Raw genomic sequence first — 26216 nt, 5'->3', positions numbered from 1 at the left:
TGGCAGAGACCTGTATATATCAATGGTTCAATGTATTGAAAGTGTGTGCAACAAGTCACAGTATTTAAGTATCTATTACAAAAATGGGACAACCTACCCTATCACACAATGTTAGCAAATTGAATGAAATAAATATTGGACCTGGTCACATTATTAGGTACACCTGTAAAATATAATCCAATGCAAAACAGCAGCTTATTATAGTAAGGGGTATTTGTAATGTTTTGGACCCCTTATTCATTTTAAATAAGGTGACCACATTAGAAACATCTCTCAACTCCACCACCCACTATTACTCCTATAATAAACATAGAATTATCACCTTTCAGACAGTTTCAACTTAAAAACTGAGAAATTATAACCTTGTAAAAGTAGAATTCATGGCAGAGCTGCTGTATTGGATGTACAGGTGTAAATGGAGTTGATTTGATGTATTACCTGTGTTTTGTTCACACTGGTTTTCTAATATTGCCACATTAAAAACTTTAAACGTTGTGCCACCACAATGGATGTCGGGTGCATGAAAATACACCTAAGTCCAGACTATGCATTAATTTTAGGGGTTTTGAAGTTAAAGAAACATTACAGTAAATATCAAATACCACCCAGTTTTACATTGTAGAATAACCAAATTTACCTTTCTATATTATACATTATCCACAGTCTTATCTTTGACACAGTCGTGGCTTATGAATTTCTTTGCAATCAAACATTTTCTGTGAAGGTTTGTCTATTTCTGCCTTTTTCACCGCTGTTTATTAGGAGTAGAATTGCATACTGTGTATTTAACCAGGTGGCATAGTGGATCTATTAAAATTCTAGTTGTATTTAGAGATTTTTACATGGTTAGAGTTAAGTTAAAAATGATTTAGAGGGAATCATTTAAATAGTAAAAGGCTACTGTATTTGGAGTATATGGCAGACACCTGAACATATAAGTGGTTGACTGCTTTTACTGTTAGGGCAACACAGAAATGACTAAAGTATAAAGTGACTCCATTTGTAAAATTTATTGAACAGATTTGTTAACATCGAAACCTGATGAGAATTTATGTATTTTAACAGGACCAGCTGTTGAACAACACTTAAAAGTAACCTTGAACAGTAAATGTGGTAAAACATCAGAAAAAACAGCATAAAATATATAAACAATATTTGGTTTTGGCTCTGGCTCGTAACTGCACTGTCATTTCATCAAGAACTGTTGAGTATATCACACCCTATCAAAGGACTGTCCATGTGATATGGCTATTTCGATAATGTTTTTGAAGTCATGAAATGTCAGGTGAGCAATTGGAAATGTATTTGTGCAACTACATGCACTTATAGTTGGAAAACAAATGGTATGATGTGTGTCACAATCATGGTAGAATTTCACAGATATTATGAAGTTCTTCTCACTTGGTAGAACAGGCTTATGGGCCTGCCCTGTCATTCACTGCATGGTTCTGCCAACAGTCACTTCCTGTAGAGCCTCACTACTTTCCTCGTCACTCCAGCCACCTTGTTCTTAAATAAATGGGTGTTAGTGTGAACTGTGAAAAAAGAAGAAATGATTAATATATCAGTAACTGCATATATCAGCTCAAACATACCACAGTCTTCAATCTCTTGTAGGAAGTCTTGGAAAAAGTTCATGTTTACTTCTTTATTGTACTTCATTGAAGTCAGGTTGACATTTGTGTGGAAAAAAGAAGTGAAGAGACATGCAAGCAGGTTGGAACGGGTGGAAGAAAGTGTCAGGTGTGATGTGTGACAAAAGTGTCAGCAAGAATGAAAGGAAAGGTGTACAAGCTGGTGAGACCAGCAATGTTGTATGGTTTAGAGAGAGTGGCACTGAGAAAAAGACAGGAGTCAGAGCTGAAGATGTTGAGGTTCTCTTTGGGAGTGACGAGGATGGATAGGATCAGGAATGAGTACATCAGAGGGACAGCTCATGTTAGATGTTATGGAGAAAAAGCCAGAGAAGCCAGATGTGAATACATTGTAAAAGGATGCTGAGGTTAGAGCTGCCAGGAAGGAGGCCTAGAGGAAGACCAAAGAGGAGGTTCTTGGATGTAGTGAAGGAGAACATGAGGATAGTTGGTGTGGGTGAGGAGGATACAGAGGAAAGGGTTAAATGGAGGCAGATAATTCACTGTGGCGACCCCTGAAGATAGCAGCCGAAAGGAAAAGAAGAAGATTTAACGAGTATTCTATTACAATAATATTTAATGAAATACATAATCTATTTACCTGATTTCGTCCCGTCTCTGTTGAACTCTCCTTGTCTGCCATCTTGCCGCCTCCGTCAAACACAGTGTGAACTGCGCAGTTTGTGAAATCGATGTATCTTCTGCTCGATACATAATGCCTGTGAGTCCGTGACGTATTTTTGACAGCAGTCACGGTTGTCAATGCGTATTCATAAAGGAGAACCCCCAAGCGTAAAATTGCGCTTCGTACTATTATTAATATTATTTTGTTTTATTTTTCTATTGTTTTCGAATCGTATTCTGACATAAGAACACGCACTCTATATTTTATGTATGATTTGAGTCATACGAGAGTTTACAAAACCACATTTTTGTCTACAATTTATTAATTTATGCACAATCTTAGGCCAATATTTACGAATGTTTATTAGTACACGTAGGTCTTTTATATCCCTATATCCTCAATATCAATTGACAATATGTTTATTGGATTTCATTTCCAGTGTATATTCCATTTGAATATCACATTCATTGGACACATTTCATTTTATATTTTGTATATATTTAATTCCATTGCTAAATTGACATTAGCATGCTAACATATCAAGAGATTTTAAAGGAAATGCCATTTCCACCACTGCATTCATTGTGATGCAAATCAATTCATTTGTATATCACAGGACATGAAATATATGAAATTAAGCAAACCCTAAGCTAATTCGTATAGCCATTATATATTAGGGAAGCTAAAAAAATGGCAATATTGTCCATTAACACCATGAGTAGAAAATAGTACTAAGTTCAAGATCTATCTAATGCATACATTGGGTAAATGCAGTACAGTTCAATGTAAAAAAAAAAAAATATATATGTAATAATTTAAAGAGTTCACTAACACAGTTCTGAGTTTTCAGGTAATGTTGTAAAAGCATTATCTTTAAAAGATCCTTAAATGAATTTATACATTCGATCTGTTAGCGTATAACGTTTAATATATATTTATGAAATAAACAATTTTACCTAGAAAACATTCTCTTGTGTGATAGAAATGTTTTCACGTTAGAATGAAAATCCTAAAGTCATATACATTTTAGTCCAAAAATTGTGAGATTTTTGTTTTGCAAGCCAAAATGGACAGTGGTTAAAGAATTACCCATTTACGACATTTCTACTTCACCAAAAAACAGCTAATTCCAAAATTCCCAGTTAAACACAATTCACTGTTACATTATTCAATAACCTTGTTAAAAATTCACAAAACAACACCGTAGTGAAAATGCTGGTTTTGTTAGGAGCAGAAGAGCAGCAGGAGCAGTGCTGCTGTTGCTTGTTCTTCTATTTTTCTCCTCCTCCTCCTCCTCCGGGGTTTTTACAGTGATTGGTATCCCTAGAGTTGCATTACCAACATCTTATGTCTGTATTCCACTTCACCTGCCTGTTATTTTTTAAGTATCTGTGGAAGTATATGGAAGACAAAAGTTTTGAGAGTGCACAAACCTAATTTTGGAAGCTACTTAGTTTGCATGTGAGCATTTGAGAGCAGGCAGGTTTGTAAGAGCAGAATCACATTTGAGTGCAAGACAAAACATAATTGTGACTGTAGCAGATAATATGAGGGAGTAGGCATGTTCTCGCTTGTAAAATTCAATGGTGCTTGTGGTTACTTTTGTCCATCTGACACTCCAGACTATAAAGACAAAGACAGATTTGACCTAGAAATGAATTGCCATCCGGTTTAGGGTTGCACCAAATCCTCGTGGAAATGGATGAATTTGATTACAAAAAATTGTATTTGTTTAATTACTATCACCTGCGTTATCTGACCTGCTACGCCTAGGGATCATTGTTCCACACGGACCATAATCACTGACACACAGCGCATTTCAGTATGAAAAGTTGGTGCCATGGCAGAGAGCAAAACTGTCCATAAAAGGCAGAAAATGTCCAAAGTTTGGGATCATTCAAAACCATTTCAAGATGTCAACACGGTGCAGCGCATGTATTGTTAGGTAGAACTGGCAAACCACAACAGCACTTCATCAATGCTTCATGTGTAATGTTGGGCTTTTTGCTACCAGTATAAAGTCCTTAAATATCTAAGGGTATATTCATCAAGAACTTCAAAATAGAAATGGGGAAACAACTAGTCTGACTCTGTCATATGTAATACCTTTAGGCTACTACTGAGTGTGAGCAGCAGGAAGTGCCGTCATTAGAATAAATTTGGCTTTTGGAGTATTAATACTTTTTTCAAAGACAATGTTTTTTTTCAGTACAAACGACTCAGTTCTAGTGTTTTATTTTTCAGTTCTGGTTTTGTTTTCAGTGCCAAGTGTCATTTGTCAGTGCCAAAGTTTAAAATCATAGTTGAGACTATGCAGCAGTTCTGTAAAGAAGAATTGTCCAAAATTCCTCTGGAACATTTGTGTACATCTGATCTACAGTTACAGTAAGTTCTTTTTATACTTTATTTGTGCCAAAGGAAGGTGGCTGCACCCGTGTGAAACTGCCTGATAGTGTCCTATCTTAGAAGCTAAGCAGGGCTGTGCCTGGTTAGTACTTGGATGGGAAACCAACTTGGAGGACCTGGGGCTGCTTGCCTCAGTTACTGAGGTTGTGTCAGGAAAGGCATGTTGCTCCTATAAGGTTCAGCTCAGAGGGCATATAGTCTGTGATAAATACACTACAGCACAGACATGTGCTGAGCTGATGGTCACAACAAGAAGATTTATTCTTTAACATATTCAAACATCAACTTGACTTCAGATACATTGACAAATAAACCAGCCATAAAATATATGCACTTTAATCTTATTGTATTTCCTTGGTATCATGGACTGTATACTACTTGTGCTTTTAACACTGTACCTTTAACATTAAATGAATTACTGTATTTATGATGTATATGTTTGAATGGGTTCTGTTTTAAACCTGTACCAATAGGTAAATTTTGAATAGAAAAATTATATTTTAAATATTTAAATCCAATCACTTAAGTCAATACATGAATTACATAACAAGACAAGTGCTCTTTAAATGGTGCGGGTGGAAATGCTTCAACATAGCTACCATGTATCTAATATACAAAGTTACAATAGCATTTCTAGTATTTGGTAATAAACCAACAAAAATGCCCATTTAGTAAAAAATAAAACAAGTAAATGTCATATTGAAGTGTTACATAATACATATAAATTTTGCACTCAACAGGTTCCACACACCATTGGCTGGTTTGGGTTAGTTTCTCCCTCATTCTTCACCCCCCTCAAATCACATAGAGATTGTGTCTGCCCCTCAAACATATAAATCAAAAGTTAACACAAGAGGAGTTATTCATAAAAACCTAATAAAAATTAAGACCACTCCTCTTATTGAACAGAAAAACAGAACAGTCAGATGTGTACATGCTTCTTTTAGGTAATGTTATTAGGAGCCACTCTATTAATTACCACTGCTATGCAGATGACACTCAGCTGTATCTATCTCTAAAACCTGATAACAAAAACCAGTTAACCGGATTTCAAGCGTGTCTAATTGACATAAAGGCCTGGATGACCAGTAACTTTTTACTTTTAAATTCAGTGAAAACAGAAGTTATTGTATTTGGGCCTAAAAACCTCAGAACTAGCTTTTCTAAAATTATAGCTACTTTAGATAGCATAGCCCTGGCCTCCAGCACTGCTGTGAAAAACCTTGGAGTTATTTTTGACCAGAACATGTCCTTTAACTCACACATAAAACTAGAATTACCTTCTTTCACTTGCACAACATTGCCAAAATTAGGAACATCCTGTCTCAAAATGATGGAGAAAAACTAGTCCATGCATTTGTTACCTCAAGGCTAGATTACTGTAACTCATTACTATCTGGATGTCCCAGTATCTCCATAAAAAGCCTCCAGTTACTCCAGAATGTTGCAGCCAGAGTCCTGACAGGAACTAGTAAGAGAGATCATATTTTTCCTATATTAGCTTCTCTTCATTGGCTCCCTGTAAAATACAGAATAGAATTTAAAATCCTTCTTCTCACATAAAGATCCATTCATGATCAAGCTCCTCTATACCTTAAAACCTCATAGTACCATATTATCTCAATAGAGCGATTAGCTCTCAGAGTGCAGGTCTACTTGTGGTTCCCAGAGTTTCCAAAAGTAGCATGGGAGGCAGAGCCTTTAGCTATCAAGCTCCTCTCCTGTGGAACCAGCTCCCAGTCTGGGTTCAGGAGGCAGACACTCTCTGTACTTTTAAGGCTAGACTTAAAACCTTCCTTTTTGACAAAGCATATAGTTAGGGCTGACTTCAGGTAACCCTGAACCATCCCTTAGTTATGCTGCTATAGGCCTAGACTGCCCGAGGACCATCGGTGCACTGAGCTCCCTCTCTCTCTGTACCTTCTGCAGGTGTCCCTGGTCCTAGAGCTGTATATCGCTGATGTGCAGTTACTGGCCCCACCAACCTGCAGTGTCTATTTGTTGTTTATTGGTGCTGTTCTTTTCTCTCTGCTCTATCCACTTACCCCAACCGGTGGAGGCAGATGGCCGCCCAAACTGAGCCCGGTTCTGCTGGAGGTTTTTTCTTCGGTTAAAGGGAGTTTATCTTCTCCACTGTCGCCAAGTGCTTGCTCATAAGGGATTTGTTGGGTTTTTAGTTTTAGTTTTTGTAAAGTGCCTTGAGATGATTTGCATTGTGATTTGGCGCTATACAAATAAAATTGAATTGAATTGAATTGAATTGAAGTTGAAAAATGAGCAAAAATTGAAAAAAAAAAAATCTGATTTACAGACTAAAAGTTTAAAGGGACTAGACTGGTTTAAAGTTTAAATGACGTTTCTCGCCCAAAGTATGACGATTTGGGAAGCTCAAATAAAGAGGAAAGTTTCATGGAAGTTGAAAGTTTTCTCCATAGAAAACCATTATAAAAATATAACAAAAAGTATAAAAGTTAAAAAGAAGAAAAGTAATAGCAGAATGCACGTTTTAACGTTTGAGTTTCTAGCCCAAAGCGTCTGGATGAAGATAGCGACCGAAGAAAAGGTCGAAATAAAAAAACTAATAAGTGAAGCGCTTATCAGCTTTATCAGCTCTCCCACTAATAAAAAAATAATAAAGAGAGAAGGTAACATAATAATAAAGAGCGAAGATAACATAGCTACCAGCTCTCCCACTAATAATAAAGAGCGAAGATAACATAGCTACCAGCTCTCCCACTAATAATAAAGAGCGAAGATAACATAAGCTGAAGCTCTCCCACTAATAATAATAAAGACACAGCAGCATTCACACTGAAGTAGATTCACACTAATGTTGACTAGTGTTAATTAGGCTACAATAGCAATTACATTTTGTCTTTATGCTTTTCTGTGTCCATTTCTACACGTACGCTTGATGGAAAAATGTACTTAAAAAGCGAAAGAAATGGCGCTGCAAGAAGACTGATCTTCCCACCGCATACACGTGGTCTCCATGGCGACGTGGAGGAGGGGCGGTGTTACACCCACCGGAAATGGTCTCTGCAGTGCCAGCAGAAAATGGAAAGGAGACAGATCAGATATCGCTTTTAAAGAGTTCATCTATAATATGTCGTCCGGCACTTATGTGCGTTGAACGGCACATTCGTGAGAAAGCAGTGTGGAGTTACAGGGTGGTATGACTGGACTCCTGTGTGAGCAGTTTGGTGAAGCACTGTGCTGGAAACGTCGCACCGGCCGCCACTAGACTGTGTGGGAGAAGGCAGGGCGGTCCTGCCCCCTTCACTGACCAACCTTACATGCTAGCGGGAAAAGCCTCGCTGGCGACTCCGTAACCATGGACGACTACAATGAGTATCGTTAAGTAGTATTACCTCTAAGCTTTTGGTTTCCAGTGTCTTTCAGTATGCCCGACCGACGGTGCTCCAGGAGGGTCTCGGTAGCCTGATAGAAACAATACAGGCCTGTTGTAACATCTGGAAATTTCTTGGCAGGAGGAATCAGGGCAGCTAGCGCCGCTAAACGTTAGCCTTTTCCGCCCTGCGTCTCTGGGCATCAACAGGGCAGTCTGTTCCATGAACACACAGTTTGTTTTGTTGCCTATCTATTCGAGGACTTTTTAACTTCAAAGTATTTTATGGGATTCTTATCGGAGAAAGAGAAGCGGGCCTAAGCCAAAATGGTGACCTGGAGGCGGCTGCTGCGAATGTCCAACCGATCGTTTCTGGCCTTCATATTCTTCTTCTCTATGTCCACCACTTGTCTGTACTTCATTTATGTGGCTCCAGGAATAGGTTAGTTAACAGAAGCTTACACTAAACACTTCACACGGCAACCGTTAATGTGATTATGTTTAGATTATCCTCTAGAGCCCAACGAGTTCCAGCTGCAGTCACAGTCCGCTAATGCCAAAACAGCTAACAGGCTAACTAACTTAGCCAGCAGCTAAACGGTCCACCCTAGGCCTACATCTCGCTAATTTTTACTGGAAAACAACAATACGAGGCTCCCGGTGGAAGGGGGATTAAACATCGCCTAAATCTTGTCTACTCGTTTTGGATTTATACTTGATATCCACTTAAGAAAGCGTTGCAAAACAGACTTGTGAATAAATGAACTGTGTGAATCACTGCTAATGTTAACTAAAGGTAATCTGCAGAGCAGCACAGACAGGTTCCACCAGTTCATGGCTGGGTTTTACACACTCGCCAGTACTCCAGAGTTACACGGAGGACAACCAGGACTGATGGTGCAGGCTTTTGCCTGGCAGCCGCTGGTATCCATGTAACGATGGTGGAATATCATTGAATGCGCTGAGATTAGGTAGACACTGACGACTTTATTGCAGATCTGAAAAGAAACGATGATATAGACATAACGTTTTGTTTTCTACATTTACACTGTATCATTTGCTGTGAGAATGTCTGTTCCTGGGTTGTATTGTACTGAACGGAAGCAAATGCTACAGTCGTTATAATCACAGATGATACTGTAAATGTGAATTCACTGCTAGTGACACATATTTTCAACATACTGCTGAAGTAATGATTTCACATAGGCATTATAAGGGCTAATTTTATGTGTGAACTCTTGTGCATCTCTGCTCATGAAACGGTTAATTTTAATTAATCAACTTATTAGCTATTGCTTTTGCTTTAGCTGGCCACATGCTTTTTGCAGCAGGTTCTTCAAATAGCTGCATCTGTGCTTGCAAACCTGCTGGCTGCTTAATTTGTGGGAAACCCAGACCAATATATTTTTTTCCCATTTCCTTGTTAAACACACTGATGATAAGATAAACAGAAAACATAAAAACAAGTAATCCCCACACACTGTGTGATAACAGTAAAGGTTTTAACGAAGAACTCTCACATTTAGTTTTTCCAGTTTTTTCTCCTGCAGCAGGCCATATACACATTTATTTTTCTAAGAGAGATCAGGACAAGATCAGTAGTAAGGTATATTTAGATGTTTAGCCTGTTTTCTTTGTGGGAGGCTCGAAAGCATGTCTCTGTGACACTGGTCAACTATCAATTATTGTCAGAATAGTGACTGTACAGTAATATCCTAGACAGAAGGGCATTTGTAGTGTTTACCCATAACATCAAGGCCAAGGGACTACAGCTGAAAAATAACCTTTTGGATAAATTTGTTTTTTTTTTTTTTAAATCATATGTTTTTTGAAATTGCACTGACCCACTGGGTGTGAGTTATCTGTACAAGTTGCACATTTAAGAGGAGAAAGTTTTGAAAATTGTTTTCCTTTAGATGTGTGTGTGAAACAGCAGGTGATGTGAATATGTCTTACTAATTAACTGGTTAACGTGTGAGTCACCATCAAAGCAGCTAGTTTACTTAATTACTTTAATTAATTGCCATATTTGTACTTCATGGAATAAAACAGTTTGTTAACATTTAAAGTGCAGTATATCCCAAGGCAATCCAGGCCTGTTTAATTGATAGGTAATGGCTAAAATAAAGCAGATCAAATCGTTGTTACCTTTTACTCTGCTGCTAGGGCCTCTCTTTCTACTGTTTGTCTTTTTGCTTGTGGTCAGTTCAGTGAAGCTATTTTCACCTCTAAACCAGTTTAACTGTATGTATGTAGGGTACTCAGTCATCCAGTGCTGGCAATGCTAATAATTCAAAACTGTTGTGAACGAACTCATTTCTCTTCTAAAAGTCAACAAAATGTGTAATTTGCCTTGGGCTGCCTGTCTTTTACATAGAATTAGAGATGGAAAGACATGTACAACCAGGAGTAAAAAACAAATTACAAGATAAATAGATCATTCAGAGACAAAAATTAAAAGTTTACAAATCTGTGCAAAATAGATATGGATAAAGAATATGAATAAACAGAGGATAGTTATTGACATTTCTGCAGGTCTTAACTATGACAAATATAACGAAACTACATAGTAGAACATAATTTAATGGATTAAAGTCTAACAGAAAGTATTTGTCAGGTTTACGCTACACTGACATGGTTCTTTTCCCTGAAGGCAATGAAACACGACAACTTTGTACCGAGTATATGCCTGCAAGTGAAAAAAGGCCTCAGTTGCAGACGGAGAGAAGAGACTTTCTTCTCTCCCCCATGCGACCTTGACTCTCCTTCGCCTCCTTTCACTGAGCAGTCCTTTATTTTTATAGTGAGGAACAAACAAGGCACATGATGCGTGGATGCAGTTAGAAGTTTCAGCTCATCATTTACACAGGTCAAAAGGTTATGTGGTTTATCTGGTAAGATAGACACCTGCTAAAACATCTTACACAAACATGGTATTGTCTTCAAATCATGTTACACAATGACAACAATTGTACTTTTGACCTCATGACCCCAACAGTATTTTTAAATGAACACGCAGTATAATTTATACATACAGTCCCAGCTATTCACAGTACTAATTAACCACAGTACACTTCAAATGGGGTAGTTTTGAGGACTGTCAGGCTGCCAACCCAAGCAAGTTTGCACTGAAGACTTCTAGGAATGGTGAAGAAGCAACTCTAATAACAACACAGCTCATGTATTTGAACTGTGGGAGGAAGCCAGAGTATCTGAAAAAAAAAACCCATGTAGACACAGGGATACTGTGTCTACATGATACACAATGATACTGAAACTCCACACTCTAGGTCAAACAGGATTCAAACCCAGAAGCCTTCTTGCTGGATAGCAACAGTACACATCATGCTGCCTCTTGTCACATCAATCAATACATTTTTTCCAACCACACAGCAAGTTTGCTATCCAGCAAAATCTATTAGATACATACAGTGGGTACGGAAAGTATTCGGACCCCTTTAAATTTTTCACTCTTTGTGTCATTGCAGCCATTTGCCAAAATCAAATAAGTTCATTTTATTTCTCATTAATGTACACTCAGCACCCCATCTTGACAGAAAAAAACAGAAATGTAGAAATTTTTGCTAATTTATTAAAAAAGAAAAACTGAAATATCACATGGTCATAAGTATTCAGACCCTGTGCTCCGTATTGAGTAGAAGCACCCTTTTGAGCTAGTACAGCCATGAGTCTTCTTGGGAATGATGCAACAAGTTTTTCACACCTGGATTTGGGGATCCTCTGCCATTCTTTCTTGCAGATCCTCTCCAGTTCTGTCAGGTTGGATGGTGAACGTTGGTGGACAGCCATTTTCAGGTCTCTCCAGAGATGCTCAGTTGGGTTTAGGTCAGGGCTCTGGCTGGGCCAGTCAAGAACGGTCACAGAGTTGTTCCAAAGCCACTCCTTTGTTATTTTAGCTGTGTGCTTAGGGTCATTGTCCTGTTGAAAGGTGAACCTTCGGCCCAGTCTGAGGTCCTGAGCACTCTGGAAGAGGTTTTCTTCCAGGATATCTCTGTACTTGGCCACATTCATCTTTCCTTCAATTGCAACCAGTCGTCCTGTCCCTGCAGCTGAAAAACACCCCCACAACATGATGCTCCCACCACCATGTTTCACTGTAGGGATTGTATTGGGCAGGTGATGAGCAGTGCCTGGTTTTCTCCACACATACCGCTTAGAATTAACACCAAAAAGTTCAATCTTGGTCTCATCAGACCAGAGAATCTTATTTCTCATAGTCTGGGAGTCCTTCATGTGTTTTTTGGCAAACTCTATGCGGGCTTTCATGTGTCTTGTGTAACCCCTGTCACGTGAGCAAGTCAGTTGATTTCCAAGGACCTTCCCTGATTGGCCGCGGTAACCCGCGTAATATAAATGAGACGCGATACACGGAAGAAAGTTGGCTGACATGTGGCTCCGCTGTGGCTGTGGTTATAGAGAAAGCGCATAGAGGGAATGAACGAAATCCCTTCTTTCGTCAAGATGCTAAGATAAGCGATCAATTGCAGTAACGCAACGGTGAGTTCTGTGTGATTCGATGGTTTTAGTTATTGTTAGCGTCGGTGTTTCTTTTCTTCTGACAGTGGAAGAAGTGAATGCCATAGGATGTAAACCAGTGTGTTGGGGTACTTTACTCAATAACCTCTTTTAATGTAGTCTAATTTCTCCCTAAAGGAATTTATAGTACTGAACTGAAATTTGTGTAATTGTATGAACGATAACGGCTGCGCAGCTGAGAGTAAACTACGTTTAAAATTGTTGATTGTTATGGAATGAATAGACTGAATCAAGTGTAACTACGCTAATTGTCCTAATTGAATGTTAATGTTTTGTCACCGGTGATGAATTTAAACAAGAGATGATACTGGCCTCCACAGGTCAGGTTTTTTTTTCCTCCTAGATGTTTCCCCCTTCCCCCTTCCAGGGATGAAGTCTTGTACTGGTTACAAGTGGCGAGCTGGTAGGATTCATTCTTTTCTTCTCCCCTCTTCTATCTGGATTATGGATTAAGTTACTTTGGACAAATAAATGAACTAAGGACGGAACCGATCGGACTAAAGGAAATGAAGAACTCTATTATTATGAACTTGCCGGATTCACAAATCTGAAGTTGAACTGCGCTGTGTGAATGTATTTATTTTTTTTGTGTGGTTCCCATATATGATTTATTTGTGCATTGCCTGTTATTATTTCAAGTTAACCTTTGAATATATCAATGTGGAACACCATCAATTTATCCTGTCCTATTTGTTTTCTCAGTCACACACTATAGGCTCCGTAACGAACCCATTCTTTTGTGTCGCAGTCAGCTGCGGTATAGCCCTACAGTACATGCTGTGTGAGCATGGGTTACACTTGGCGAGCTAGCCAGGAGCCTTGCTGTTGTGTGACTGTATCGATTGATTGAGTATAATTGTTGGTGATATTATTTTTTCAAAATGAACTTTATTGAAGAGGCTGGGGTGAATGTTGCACATTCTGTAATTGTCTCTGGTGTGACAAATACGGAGAAAGATGATGAAATAATCGATTGCCTTAAACGATATGGTTCGATAAAGAAAATTACTTTTGTGGATGATTCAAATAGTTTATTTTATAACAACCTGATCGTTGAATATACTCACCGTTCTGCAATGACCGCTTTAAATCCAATATTACCATATACTTACCAATCTGAGACCGACTCTGACACTGTTTATTGTGTTAAAGCACTTAGCAATGAAAGCCCAGCCACAGCAGGAGTCAAAACCCCCTGTAGATTACAAAGTATACATTCTGAGCCTGCAGGCAGGAGTTCCTTACCTGAACAAGCGGGGCCATTGCTAGCACCGCCCAGACTGTCCATGTACCCGAATGATTTAAACCCCCCTGAAGTTCAGAAAGTGGTGGTTGAACATCTCATCAGAACAAGTGATTTAAATTCTTCTATTCGACTTCGTTCCTTTTCTGGAAAAAGTCCAAAACCCAATAATGAAATGGATTATGAGACCCGGAGATCCCACATTGAATTGCTGCTGGTGGATCACAACTTGCCATCTGTGCTGGTCACTCGCAGAATTCTAGAAAGCTTACTGTCTCCCGCAGCCGATGTGGTTAAAGGGTTGGGACCAGACACGCTGCCTGAAGTCTACCTAAGAGTTTTGGACTCAGCTTTTGCAACTGTCCAGGATGGAGAGGAGCTGTTTGCTAAATTTTTAAATACATTTCAAGATCCAGGTGAAACCCCTTCTGCTTACTTGCAGCGATTGCAACTTACCTTAAATACCGTGGTGAAACAAGGTGGTATCGCGTCTGTGGATCTGGATAAACATCTGCTTAAGCAGTTCTGTCGGGGCTGTTGGGATAACACCGTCATAAACAAATTACAATTGGAGCAAAGGAGAAGAAATCCTCCATCCTTTCCTGAATTTTTGTTTTTACTTCGAACAGAAGAAGATAGGCAGCTAACTAAGGATAGTCTCATGAAAAGACATATGACTGCCTTAAAGCCTCGGGTCAATGTTCATTCACAAAGTGCATGTTCTTGTGGTCACTCTGAGATGCGCACCATCAATGAACTGAAGCAACAGATGCAGCAGCTGCAAAGTCAAATGTCCGCCTTGCTATCACGGAAATCCCAATCTTCAAAGCCAGTTCCACCACCGAGTAGAGCAGCCAAACCACATTCTGGCAGTACTTTTCCCCCTTCTGGTTTTTCCAGACCCAAACCTAATTACTGCTTTAAATGTGGGGAAGAGGGGCACATATCCGCTGGTTGCAATAATCCCCCTAACCCTGCGCTTGTTGTGCAAAAGAAAAAACAACTACAACAGAGACGGCAAGTGTGGGATTCTAAAAATAACAAATCATTAAACTAAAAGCGGTCTCTGAGCAGGGACAGGCAGAGGCTGCTGCTGATTCATGTCCCACATACAAATATAAGTCTTGTCCTACTACCTTGCCGAAGGGACTGATTGGTGTGAGAAGTACGGCTCAAGTCATTATCAAGGGCACAGTTTTTAATTGTTTATTGGACTCAGGCTCTCAGGTTACCACAATTTCCTTCTCTTTTTATACCGATCATTTGTCAGACCAAGAAATACAACCTCTAAATGATCTTCTGGAAGTGGAAGGGGCTAATGGTCAGGCTGTTCCGTATCTTGGTTATGTGGGACTTACTGTTACATTTCCCCCTGAATTTCTTGGTGCACCCATTGATGTTGACACCCTTGCCTTGGTAGTGCCTGATTTTCGGGTTTCCCAACCTTTTGTACTTATTGGTACAAATACCCTTGAACGTGCATATGACAAATATTTATCAAGACAGCATGTCTTTAATCCCGTTCAGCAGGGGTACCGGACTGTCTTGAAGATTCTGGAGCTAAAACATAAATTGGCCAAAGAAAACCATCATGGTGTTGTAAAGTTGCATGCAGAGAGTTCACAGACCATTCCAGCCAGACAAACTGTTGCCCTGGAAGGATCAGCTATCACTTGTTCCCTTCAAGCTGAAAAGGTGGTTACTGTTGAACACCCAACTTCCTTCCCATTGCCTGGAGGCTTAATGGTTCAGTCTTGCATTGTCGATTTCCCTCAGTGTCGGCCATATTGTCTACCTGTGGTTATTTCCAATGAGACCGACCATGCAATCATTGCAGAGGTCAGTGCTATCCAGTCTATTGTGTCAAAACAGAGCTTACACGAAGAGAAATGCCTACAAGAAAAGAAATCATCCCACACTCCAACAATTGACTTCAACTTTGGTGATTCACCTTTATCATCTTGCTGGAAGAATCGTATCATTGAAAAGCTCAACAACATTCCAGAAGTTTTCGCCAAACACGAACTCGACTTTGGGAAAACAAGCAAGGTTAAACATCAGATTAAACTTTCTGATCCTACTCCATTCAAGCAACGCCCCAGACCCATCCATCCACAGGACCTGGATGCGGTACGTACACATCTGCGTGAACTTCTTGAGAGTGGAGTCATCAGGGAATCAGAATCACCATTTGCATCACCCATTGTTGTTGTGAGAAAGAAAAATGGGAGTGTGCGACTCTGTATAGACTACAGAAAACTGAACATACAAACCATCAAAGATGCTTATGCACTGCCAAAGTTAGACACATTTACAGCTCTCTCAGGGGCCGAGTGGTTCTCTGTTCTTGATCTAAAATCGGGATACTACCAAATTGAAATGGAAGAAGGGGACAAATGCAAAACAGCCTTCGTCTGTCCACTGGGATTTTGGGAGTTCAACCGCATGCCACAGGGGGTCACAAACGCCCCCAGTACCTTTCAGCGACTAATGGAAAAATGTATGGGAGAAATGAACTTGAAAGAAGTCTTGGTTTTTATTGATGACCTTATTGTTTTTTCACCCACGCTTGAAGAACATGAGAAGAGATTATTTAAGGTTCTAAATCGACTAAAAGAATTTGGACTCAAGTTGTCAGTGGAGAAGTGTGTGTTTTTCCAGACGTCAGTAAGGTATCTAGGGCATGTTGTGTCAAAAGAGGGAGTCCAAACAGATCCTGAAAAAATAGAAACACTCAAATCTTGGCCAATCCCAAAAACCTTGAAAGAACTGCGTTCCTTCTTGGGTTTCGCTGGATATTATCGCCGGTTTGTAGAAGGTTATTCCACAATTGTAAACCCTTTACATGACCTCACTGCTGGATATCCCCCTTCTCAGAAAAAATTTAACTCAACTATTAAACGAGACAGATACCTAGATCCAAGAGAGTCATTCGGTGGACGTTGGACACCTGCATGTCAAACTGCTTTCACAACCATAATCTCCAAACTCACCTCAGCACCTGTTCTTGCTTTCGCCGACCCACAAAAACCTTACCTGCTTCATACAGATGCCAGTTCCACAGGTCTTGGAGCTGTTTTATACCAGGAGCAACAAGGTCAAAAGAGGGTGATTGCATATGCTAGTCGTGGTCTTTCACGATGTGAGTCGAAATACCCTGCACATAAGCTGGAGTTCCTAGCTTTAAAATGGGCTGTGACTGAAAAATTCCATGACTATCTATATGGTACCCATTTTACAGTGGTTACTGACAGCAACCCACTGACATATCTGCTTACTCTGCTAAGCTGGATGCAACCAGTTACAGATGGTTATCTGCTTTATCAACCTTCTCCTTCCAAATTATATATCGACCTGGTAAGCAGAATTTGGATGCTGACTCACTTTCACGTAGACCACAAGGAGCGCTACTAAATGATCCAAGGTTCCAAAAAGAAAGGGAAAGAATTTTAAAATTTTCCCAACACCATCTAAGGGAACCCTCCCTCATCAACATTGATCAACATGTAGTGCAGGCTATAAGTGACCGCCAGCTAATCTACAGCAATGCTGACGGCTCTAATATAGCTTTGATCCAGTCATTGTCCGCACACATTGACAGTCTACCTGACAGTTTTGTCAATGATACCCAGTTTGGTTCCAATGAACAGCTGACGAACACTGAACTCGCGGCTAAACAGAGAGAAGACCAAACCCTGAGGCACATAATAACATTACTAGAAACTGGGGAGACCCCACCTCCAACCTTGAGGGATGAACTAGTGGAACTCCCCCTTTTCCTTCGAGAACGTCATCGTTTGGAGCTCCAAAATAACATTCTTGTGAGAAGGCGAAGAGTGGGAGACCAGAGCACTTACCAGTTAGTGTTGCCCCAGGAATTTCGAGTTAAAGTATTAACTGACCTACATGATCGAATGGGACATTTGGGTGTTGAACGCACGCTTGACTTGGTCCGCAGTAGGTTCTATTGGCCAAAAATGGCAAATGATGTACAGAAAAAGGTCCAAACATGTGAAAGATGTATCAGAAGAAAAGCTTTACCTGAACGAGCTGCACCTCTGGTCAATATCCATACATCTCGACCATTGGAACTTGTGTGTATGGATTTTCTTTCGTTGGAGCCCGACAAAAGTAAAACCCAGACTGTACTTGTGATCACGAATCATTTTACCAAATATGCTGTAGCTGTGTCTACTCCCAACCAAAAAGCCAAAACTGTTGCAAAATGTCTCTGGGAAAATTTCGTGGTTCCTTATGGAATACCTGAAAAACTTCACAGTGATCAAGGACCAGAGTTTGAATCCAGAACAATAAAAGAACTTTGCAAGATGGCTTGAATCCAAAAGATACATACCACTCCATATCATCCACGGATTAATCCAGTAGAACGTTTTAATAGGACACTTTTGGATATTCTAGGAACATTAAGCATTGATGATAAGACACATTGGAAAGATTATGTGAAAACATTAGTTCATGCGTACAATTGTACCCAGAACAGTGTCACCAAATTTTCTCCATACGAACTCATGTTTGGACGACAACCCCGGAAAATCTGGAAAAAAGTTACAAGATTGCTATGGACAATGCCGAGAAAATCATGAAAAAGAATAAAGCCCGATTTGATCGATATATCATTCCATCTGAACTTAAGATTGGCGACAGAGTACTGGTCCGCAATGTAAAGCTCAGAGGGAAGCACAAGCTTGCAGATAAGTGGAAACCTGAAGTATATCTGGTTGTGAAAAAAGCTGGAAAACTTCCAGTTTACACAGTTCGGCCAGAAAGACAAACCAAACCCATCAGAACGTTACACCGAGGTCTTCTATTACCTTGTGGATACATCTCTGATGCTACAGTAACCAAACTCTCAACCTCTAAAAGAAATTCGAAGAGAGCAACATTGTTAAAGCACCCAGATGAATCCTGTGTGTGTTCTTCGGATGAGGATGATGAAGTGATACCATCTCATTGGTATGAATCAATTATTACTGAACCTACAAAAATTACTACTGTGATGCACCTGCCAAAACCTTCTACTGTTCATAAAGCCACATCATCTGATACCCAACTGTCTGATGTGGTCCCTGAGCATCTGGTACCAGCAGAACAACCGGATCCTCAATCTAAAACCCCCGTTGGAGACGATGAAATTGTAAACTCAAAAAGAAGTCCCTCTTCAGAGGATGAAATCGAAATTGAGTCACCAATTAAATTTAGTCCTTCATCTGCTGCTAATCAGTCTTGTGGTTCTGACTCCTTGAACTCTGAATTGCCTGTAAGGACCTTGACACGAACACAGAAACCCCCAGATCGCTTTCAGTATAGCAAACTAGGACAACCAATTCTAAAAAGTATACAGTCACTGTTCCATGGGTTAACAACTGGGTTTAGCCACACTTTGGAGGATGAGCTTCCCAATAGCACCCCTCCTCTGTCAGTCATCCGCTGTCAACCACCACGTACAGGGACGTACATGGCAACAGGGGGGGAACCTGTAACCCCTGTCACGTGAGCAAGTCAGTTGATTTCCAAGGACCTTCCCTGATTGGCCGCGGTAACCCGCGACCAAACAAGTAACTTGGAAGGGATGAAGTCTTGTACTGGTTACAAGTGGCGAGCTGGTAGGATTCATTCTTTTCTTCTCCCCTCTTCTATCTGGATTATGGATTAAGTTACTTTGGACAAATAAATGAACTAAGGACGGAACCGATCGGACTAAAGGAAATGAAGAACTCTATTATTATGAACTTGCCGGATTCACAAATCTGAAGTTGAACTGCGCTGTGTGAATGTATTTATTTTTTTTGTGTGGTTCCCATATATGATTTATTTGTGCATTGCCTGTTATTATTTCAAGTTAACCTTTGAATATATCAATGTGGAACACCATCAATTTATCCTGTCCTATTTGTTTTCTCAGTCACACACTATAGGCTCCGTAACGAACCCATTCTTTTGTGTCGCAGTCAGCTGCGGTATAGCCCTACAGTACATGCTGTGTGAGCATGGGTTACACTTGCACTGAGGAGAGGCTTCCGTTGGGCCACTCTGCCATAATGCCCCGACTGGTGGAGGGCTGCAGTGATAATTGACTTTGTGGAACTTTCTCCCATCTCCCTACTGCATCTCTGGAGCTCAGCCACAGTGATCTTTGGGTTCTTCTTTACCTCTCTCACCAAGGCTCTTCTCCGACGATTGCTCAGTTTGGCTGGACGGCCAGGTCTAGGAAGAGTTCTGGTCGTCCCAAACTTTTTCCATTTAAGGATTATGGAGGCCACTGTGCTCTTAGGAACCTTGAGTGCTGCAGAAATTCTTTTGTAACCTTGGCCAGATCTGTGCCTTGCCATAATTCTGTCTCTGAGCTCCTTGGGCAGTTCCTTCGACCTCATGATTCTCATTTGCTCTGACATGCACTGTGAGCTGTAAGGTCTTATATAGACAGGTGTGTGCCTTTCCTAATCAAGTCCAATGAGTTTAATTAAACACAGCTGGACTCCAATGAAGGAGCAGAACTCAAGGAGGATCAGAAGAAATGGACAGCATGTGAGTTAAATATGAGTGTCACTGCAAAGGGTCTGAATACTTATGACCATGTGATATTTCAGTTTTTCTTTTTTAATAAATTAGCAAAAATTTCTACATTTCTGATTTTTTTCTGTCAAGATGGGGTGCTGAGTGTACATTAATGAGAAATAAAATGAACTTTTTTGATTTTGGCAAATGGCTGCAATGACACAAAGAGTGAAAAATTTAAAGGGGTCTGAATACTTTCCGTACCCACTGTATATGGAAATGAAATTACAGACCAGACTCGATATTTTACTAGTCTTTATCCAAAGTGTTGTTTAAATGAGAAGTAGAATTCCCTATCTAATGAATGATGACATAGTGAGAAATAGTATTGGCAACCATAGTGTCTGACAATAACTAAGACTTCAAGAAAAAGTGATACAGCCTTCCTTATGTGGTTCTATAGTAAATAACCTCTAGTGTCCTGGCAAAGCAATGACAAACAGCTCAGAGCCAAACAAGTTAGGTCAGTGCATGTAATAGCTCTTGGCAGTGCGCTACATTAAGCCAATGCAAGTAAATATATATAATGGAATAAGTCAATGAGATAAAAATCTCTTTTTCCTTTTCGTCAGCCAACACATACTTCTTCATGGTGCAGGCTCAGGGCATCATGTTGAGGGACAATGTGAGGACTTTCGGCCAGATGATCCGACTGTATACCAACAAGAACAGTACACTTAATGGTACAGGTAAGTGATGCACACACTTTTTATGAACTGGGCAGTGGTTTGCAGTTTTTCTTGGCTAAATGCAGTTGTATGTTTTGTTGATTTTTGGGGAATGTAGTAGGCAGGACACAGCAAAAAAATTTTTTTTTTTTTTGTCAGATGCTAATGCACTGTTGCTTTTTATTTCTTCAAGTTTAAAAATAGAAACACTAATTATGGCATGTGCTAAAGTTTGGATACTGCACCAAGTCAGTCTGCACATTTTGACAGGTATCACTTCTGAGGTGTGTTTAGACTCTTGGACATATAGCATGTTTAAGATCTATCGATAGATTTTCAGTGTTGCAGTCAGGGGAGTGTTACAGCCATTTTAAAAGCTTTAACTGGTGTTCTCATGGTATAGTTCTGTTGGTTGTCCTAATGTACAAGGCAGTGTCTTTTCAGTTTCACTTTCTTGATTGATTGCAGATCATCTGCATCCAGACTTCGCTAGTATTTAGTGGAATCCGTTCTTTCATCTGTCTGTGCAGTGTTTTCTGGCTCTCTGGCTGCAACACAAATCCAAAGCAGAACGTTGTTAACTGCCATTTCTTTGTGACATTTTTTTTAAAAGCATTTAAACACTTTGATATTGTCCTAGAACCTTCCCTGCGTTGTAGGCATCATAAGTCAGTTGTTAAGAGGAGCTCATGGTGGTTGAGTGTTAGCCAAATGTTTGAAGAATTTTGCAGCTCTTGAAATGTAATCAGCTGACACTTCAAGCTGACTACCCAAATTGAGTTGATCAAGGTTGAGCATTTTAATGAAGTTCTGTGTGTTCTATCAGTAGAAAAATGTCCAAACACTAGTACATGTTGTAGTTACTTTAATTGCTTACTTACTTAATTACTTTAATTAATTGCCATATTTGTACTTCATGGAATAAAACAGTTTGTTAACATTTGAAGTGCAGTATATCCCAAGGCAATCCAGGCCTATTTAATTGATAGGTAATGGCTAAAATAAAGCAGATCAAATCGTTGTTACCTTTTACTCTGCTGCTAGGGTCTCTCTTTCTACTGTTTGTCTTTTTGCTTGTGGTCAGTTCAGTGAAGCTATTTTCACCTCTAAACCAGTTTAACTGTATGTATGTAGGGTACTCAGTCATCCAGTGCTGGCAATGCTAATAATTCAAAACTGTTGTGAACAAACTCATTTCTCTTCTAAAAGTCAACAAAATGTGTAATTTGCCTTGGGCTGCCTGTCTTTTACATAGAATTAGAGATGGAAAGACATGTACAACCAGGAGTAAAAAACAAATTACAAGATAAATAGATCACTCAGAGACAAAAATTAAAAGTTTACAAATCTGTGCAAAATAGATATGGATAAAGAATATGAATAAACAGAGGATAGTTATTGACATTTCTGCAGGTCTTAACTATGACAAATATAACGAAACTACATAGTAGAACATAATTTAATGGATTAAAGTCTAACAGAAAGTATTTGTCAGGTTTACGCTACACTGACATGGTTCTTTTCCCTGAAGGCAATGAAACACGACAACTTTGTACCGAGTATATGCCTGCAAGTGAAAAAAGGCCTCAGTTGCAGACGGAGAGAAGAGACTTTCTTCTCTCCCCCATGCGACCTTGACTCTCTTTCGCCTCCTTTCACTGAGCAGTCCTTTATTTTTATAGTGAGGAACAAACAAGGCACATGATGCGTGGGTGCAGTTAGAAGTTTCAGCTCATCATTTACACAGGTCAAAAGGTTATGTGGTTTATCTGGTAAGATAGACACCTGCTAAAACATCTTACACAAACATGGTATTGTCTTCAAATCATGTTACACAATGACAACAATTGTACTTTTGACCTCATGACCCCAACAGTATTTTTAAATGAACACGCAGTATAATTTATACATACAGTCCCAGCTATTCACAGTACTGGATATGAAGTTGTCAGAGTCTAGAAATGTAGAAGTGGAACCCAAAGGAGGCAGTTTTGTAGGCTCAGGCAGCTCTCAGATAGAGGGATACTGTAGGGCATGTACCGTATCGTTGTGGATTTTGGTCTAAATACATTGCAGGAGTCAAGCATCATTAGCTGACAGCAGGAAACTGGTTGATGAGGAGATTAGGAGACAGGAAGAGGCTGGTAGGTGTGCAAATGCTTGCTAGTGGGGCAAGGATAGGTAAGATCTAGGGCTCAACTCAACAAAACACCATTATTGAGAGTGTGCCCATCTGATGACCCTGTAGACTTGCATGCAGGTGTATAATAGGTAAGGGTTAGAGAGTATACTTGTTGAGGGCATGGCCTGATAATCCCCTCCTTGGGGCCATATGACATGGCCAGGGAGCTTCCATAGGAGGCTCATCCATTTTGCACATTTTGTTGTGTGTTTTGGTAACTGCCACTGGGTAAAAAAAGTGGAACAGAATTTGCATTCACCATCACAAGTTGCCTATTTTTCTATTCATGTGTGAATTTAAATTAATCAGGACAACTTGTCTGTTTATAATTTAAAACAGTAAAGTGGTTTATTTTATAACAGCCTTTTCTACATATCAATGTCTTCAGAAACCTTAATTACTTAAGGTTTCTTCAAGTTAAACACTTTATTTAAAATGAGTCCATATGCAAAATAGTAATTCTCATTAAGTTCAGAATTCCTCTTATCATTAAACAAATACAAAATGGGGTTTGAAAAAGGACACACAGTCAGTTAACACTGAATCCATGTGTCAAAAGATTGAAATAATTAGTGAAAGTATTCACACGTGTAGAAAGTCAGGGCTCTGAGATTATCAACTGGGAAGAAACAGAACTGAATATAAATCTATCAGTGACTTGAAGAGTGTATACTGTTTTTAGAACCAATGTTGCTGAGCTCACAGCTGTTGTCATGAACCTGTATGTGTGCTGATTTTGTCAGATGACTGGGGACTATAAAATAATAATTTGCAGCAGTGTAGCAGCAAGCTGTTATTCTAGATGATAAAGTGAATATGGGCCTGGAGTCCTGTTTTCCATTTTTAATAAGCTTTTTTTCCTTTGCTATATTTACTAGTGTAGACTACTGCATCAAGCTGGGAATCTTTATGCTTATCATTTCTAGTGGTTTATCTTTGTCATAAATAGAAATGCTTGAAACAAGTGTTTTTGAGCATCAATCCATAGTTTGGGATTTAAGTGTGTGCGCCTGTTTGTGGGGGCACTGTGTCCCTGCACATGTACGTTCTACCAGTGTATAGTACGTAGTTATATTATTTTAAGATAATACTGCACAGAATTTGTTTTTAACATATGCAAACATAGAAGTATTTTGAAAGATAAGCACCACTGTTACAGTTGAAAGGCTGCAATGTGTGAGTGTAAAGTCACTTATGCCAAGAAAAGATGAAGAAATTAAATTAAACTTGCTCTGATTACCAACAACAAGACATTGAGCGACACTAGCCAAATGCACTCAGAAAATAGCATTAGTTCAATACTGAGAAGGGACAAAATATATACTACGTGATGCTAATGTAACTGCTTTGAACCCAGTTCTTGCTGTGGGTGAATGAAGTAACATAAGACCCCATAAAGATGGTAAGGGTACAAGTGCCAAACATGTATTAAAGCAACAAGTACGATAAGAATACAACAAAAAGATAATGGATGACAGTGACAGTCCAAGGACCTTGTGGGTGCAACTCAAATCAATAAAGAAATAAAGTAAAATGTGTCTAACAGAAAGATAACCACTTCTCTTCAGAGTTCTGTTCTAATGAAAGGATAAATAATAAACCACAGTGTTAGTCTGCTTATCTACTCTTGGCAGTGGCTAAGTAAAACATACATATTAATGAGAAGCATCTGCTAACAAATGACACGTAACAAATGAACTGTGGGAGTAAGAGCAAATCATTATCAACAAAACTAATGATTGGCCTAACCATTACAAAACTGACAGGCAAGTTACACACAGTTAGAGAAGTGCCACCAAAAGCAAGAACTGAGGTGAGCTGCTAAAACCACCACTGTTGTACTGCCAAAGATGGCAGTCTTGCAGCTTCCAATCAATGGCACAACACAGCAAATCGCAGCATATAACCCATTAGCACAGTCTCCCAAACACTGATGCCTGATGTTGGTTTTTCCTGCAGACTATCCTGATGGCAGTAACTCCAGTGAATACTTGGTCCAGCCAACTACATACCTCCCAGAGAACTTCACTTACGCCCAGAATCTCCCCTGCCCAGAGAGATTACCTTCTATGAGTGAGTACCTCACACAAGGATTGTGGGTCAGTGACTCCAGTGAATCACTCAAAGACACATTTTACAGGAGCTGCATTCAGTCAACATGCTAATCATGATATGTAGCAAAAAAAAAAGTTTCTATCTAATCAGCTGCTAGGGATGGGAAACTTTAGGCATTTCACAATTTGGTTCTGGGGTGGGAAACTTCAGGCATTTCACAATTCGGTTCAATTTCGATTCAGAGGATTTTTCAATCAAATGTTTCTATACATATTTTACTTACTTGCTACTTTTAAAACATCTGCAGGAATCAGTGATGTGAATCAATTATTTTTTACTATTATTTTATTAAAGTGGCAATCTGCTTCACAATTACATGTGCAACTTTGCTTTTCAAAAAGTGCCAGTAACAACATCCTTCAGCACCCTCAAACTTGTCAAACTTTAACATGACTCTTTGCAACAGTAACAGCTCTTCATTAAAAAATAAATAATTAAGTAAGAACCTGAGAACCCTGAGACAAAACTGTCAAAACAAAACAGCAAAAGAACTACATATAATTTAGTAGCAGGTCTAATATAAACATTCTTGTGTAACAATAAAACAAGAAAGAACAAATAACAGATAGTACACCAAGCCAAGTTGCTTAGCTGGTAGATTGCAAAATGCAAAATGAAGCAGGTGCTGCTGGTATGGTTTTTGTCTGTTCTGTCATTTTCTCATGGAGTTCATACACGTAAACATACCAGCCTAAACGTGCTTGGAGCACATGCATGCAGGCCGTTTGTAGTCCAGTAGTGGTAAAATGTATCTGACTGGCGGACTTTATTCAATCAAATATTAAAATCAATTATTAACTTTTCCACATTAATTCAGAATTGTTTTAAAGTGAACAACAATGCATTGGAATTTTTTTTTTT

General features: G+C 39.3%; 2 protein-coding genes across 2 annotated transcripts in view; both read left to right on the top strand.

Annotated features, from left to right (window-relative positions):
* The first annotated feature begins 7700 nt into the window (after nucleotides 1–7700).
* b4galt6 (UDP-Gal:betaGlcNAc beta 1,4- galactosyltransferase, polypeptide 6) overlaps nucleotides 7701–26216 on the top strand; it is a 30072-nt gene continuing 11556 nt past the window's right edge. The window contains exons 1-3 of the mRNA XM_026304869.1: nucleotides 7701–8456; nucleotides 20963–21079; nucleotides 25200–25313. Of these exons, the coding sequence (XP_026160654.1) occupies nucleotides 8342–8456; nucleotides 20963–21079; nucleotides 25200–25313 (346 nt within the window). The 5' untranslated portion in view covers nucleotides 7701–8341. The remainder of the gene's footprint in view (nucleotides 8457–20962; nucleotides 21080–25199; nucleotides 25314–26216) is intronic.
* On the top strand, nucleotides 12240–16630 carry LOC113129105 (paraneoplastic antigen Ma1 homolog). Its single transcript, XM_026304868.1, has 2 exons — nucleotides 12240–12532; nucleotides 12892–16630. Exon 2 carries the CDS (start codon nucleotides 13453–13455, stop codon nucleotides 14869–14871), a length of 1419 nt encoding a protein of 472 aa, XP_026160653.1. The 5' UTR covers nucleotides 12240–12532; nucleotides 12892–13452; the 3' UTR covers nucleotides 14872–16630.

The sequence above is a fragment of the Mastacembelus armatus genome, chromosome 4 (assembly GCF_900324485.2).
Source record: "Mastacembelus armatus chromosome 4, fMasArm1.2, whole genome shotgun sequence".
Lineage (NCBI taxonomy): Eukaryota > Metazoa > Chordata > Actinopteri > Synbranchiformes > Mastacembelidae > Mastacembelus > Mastacembelus armatus.
This window is presented reverse-complemented; position numbering and strand designations above follow the sequence as displayed.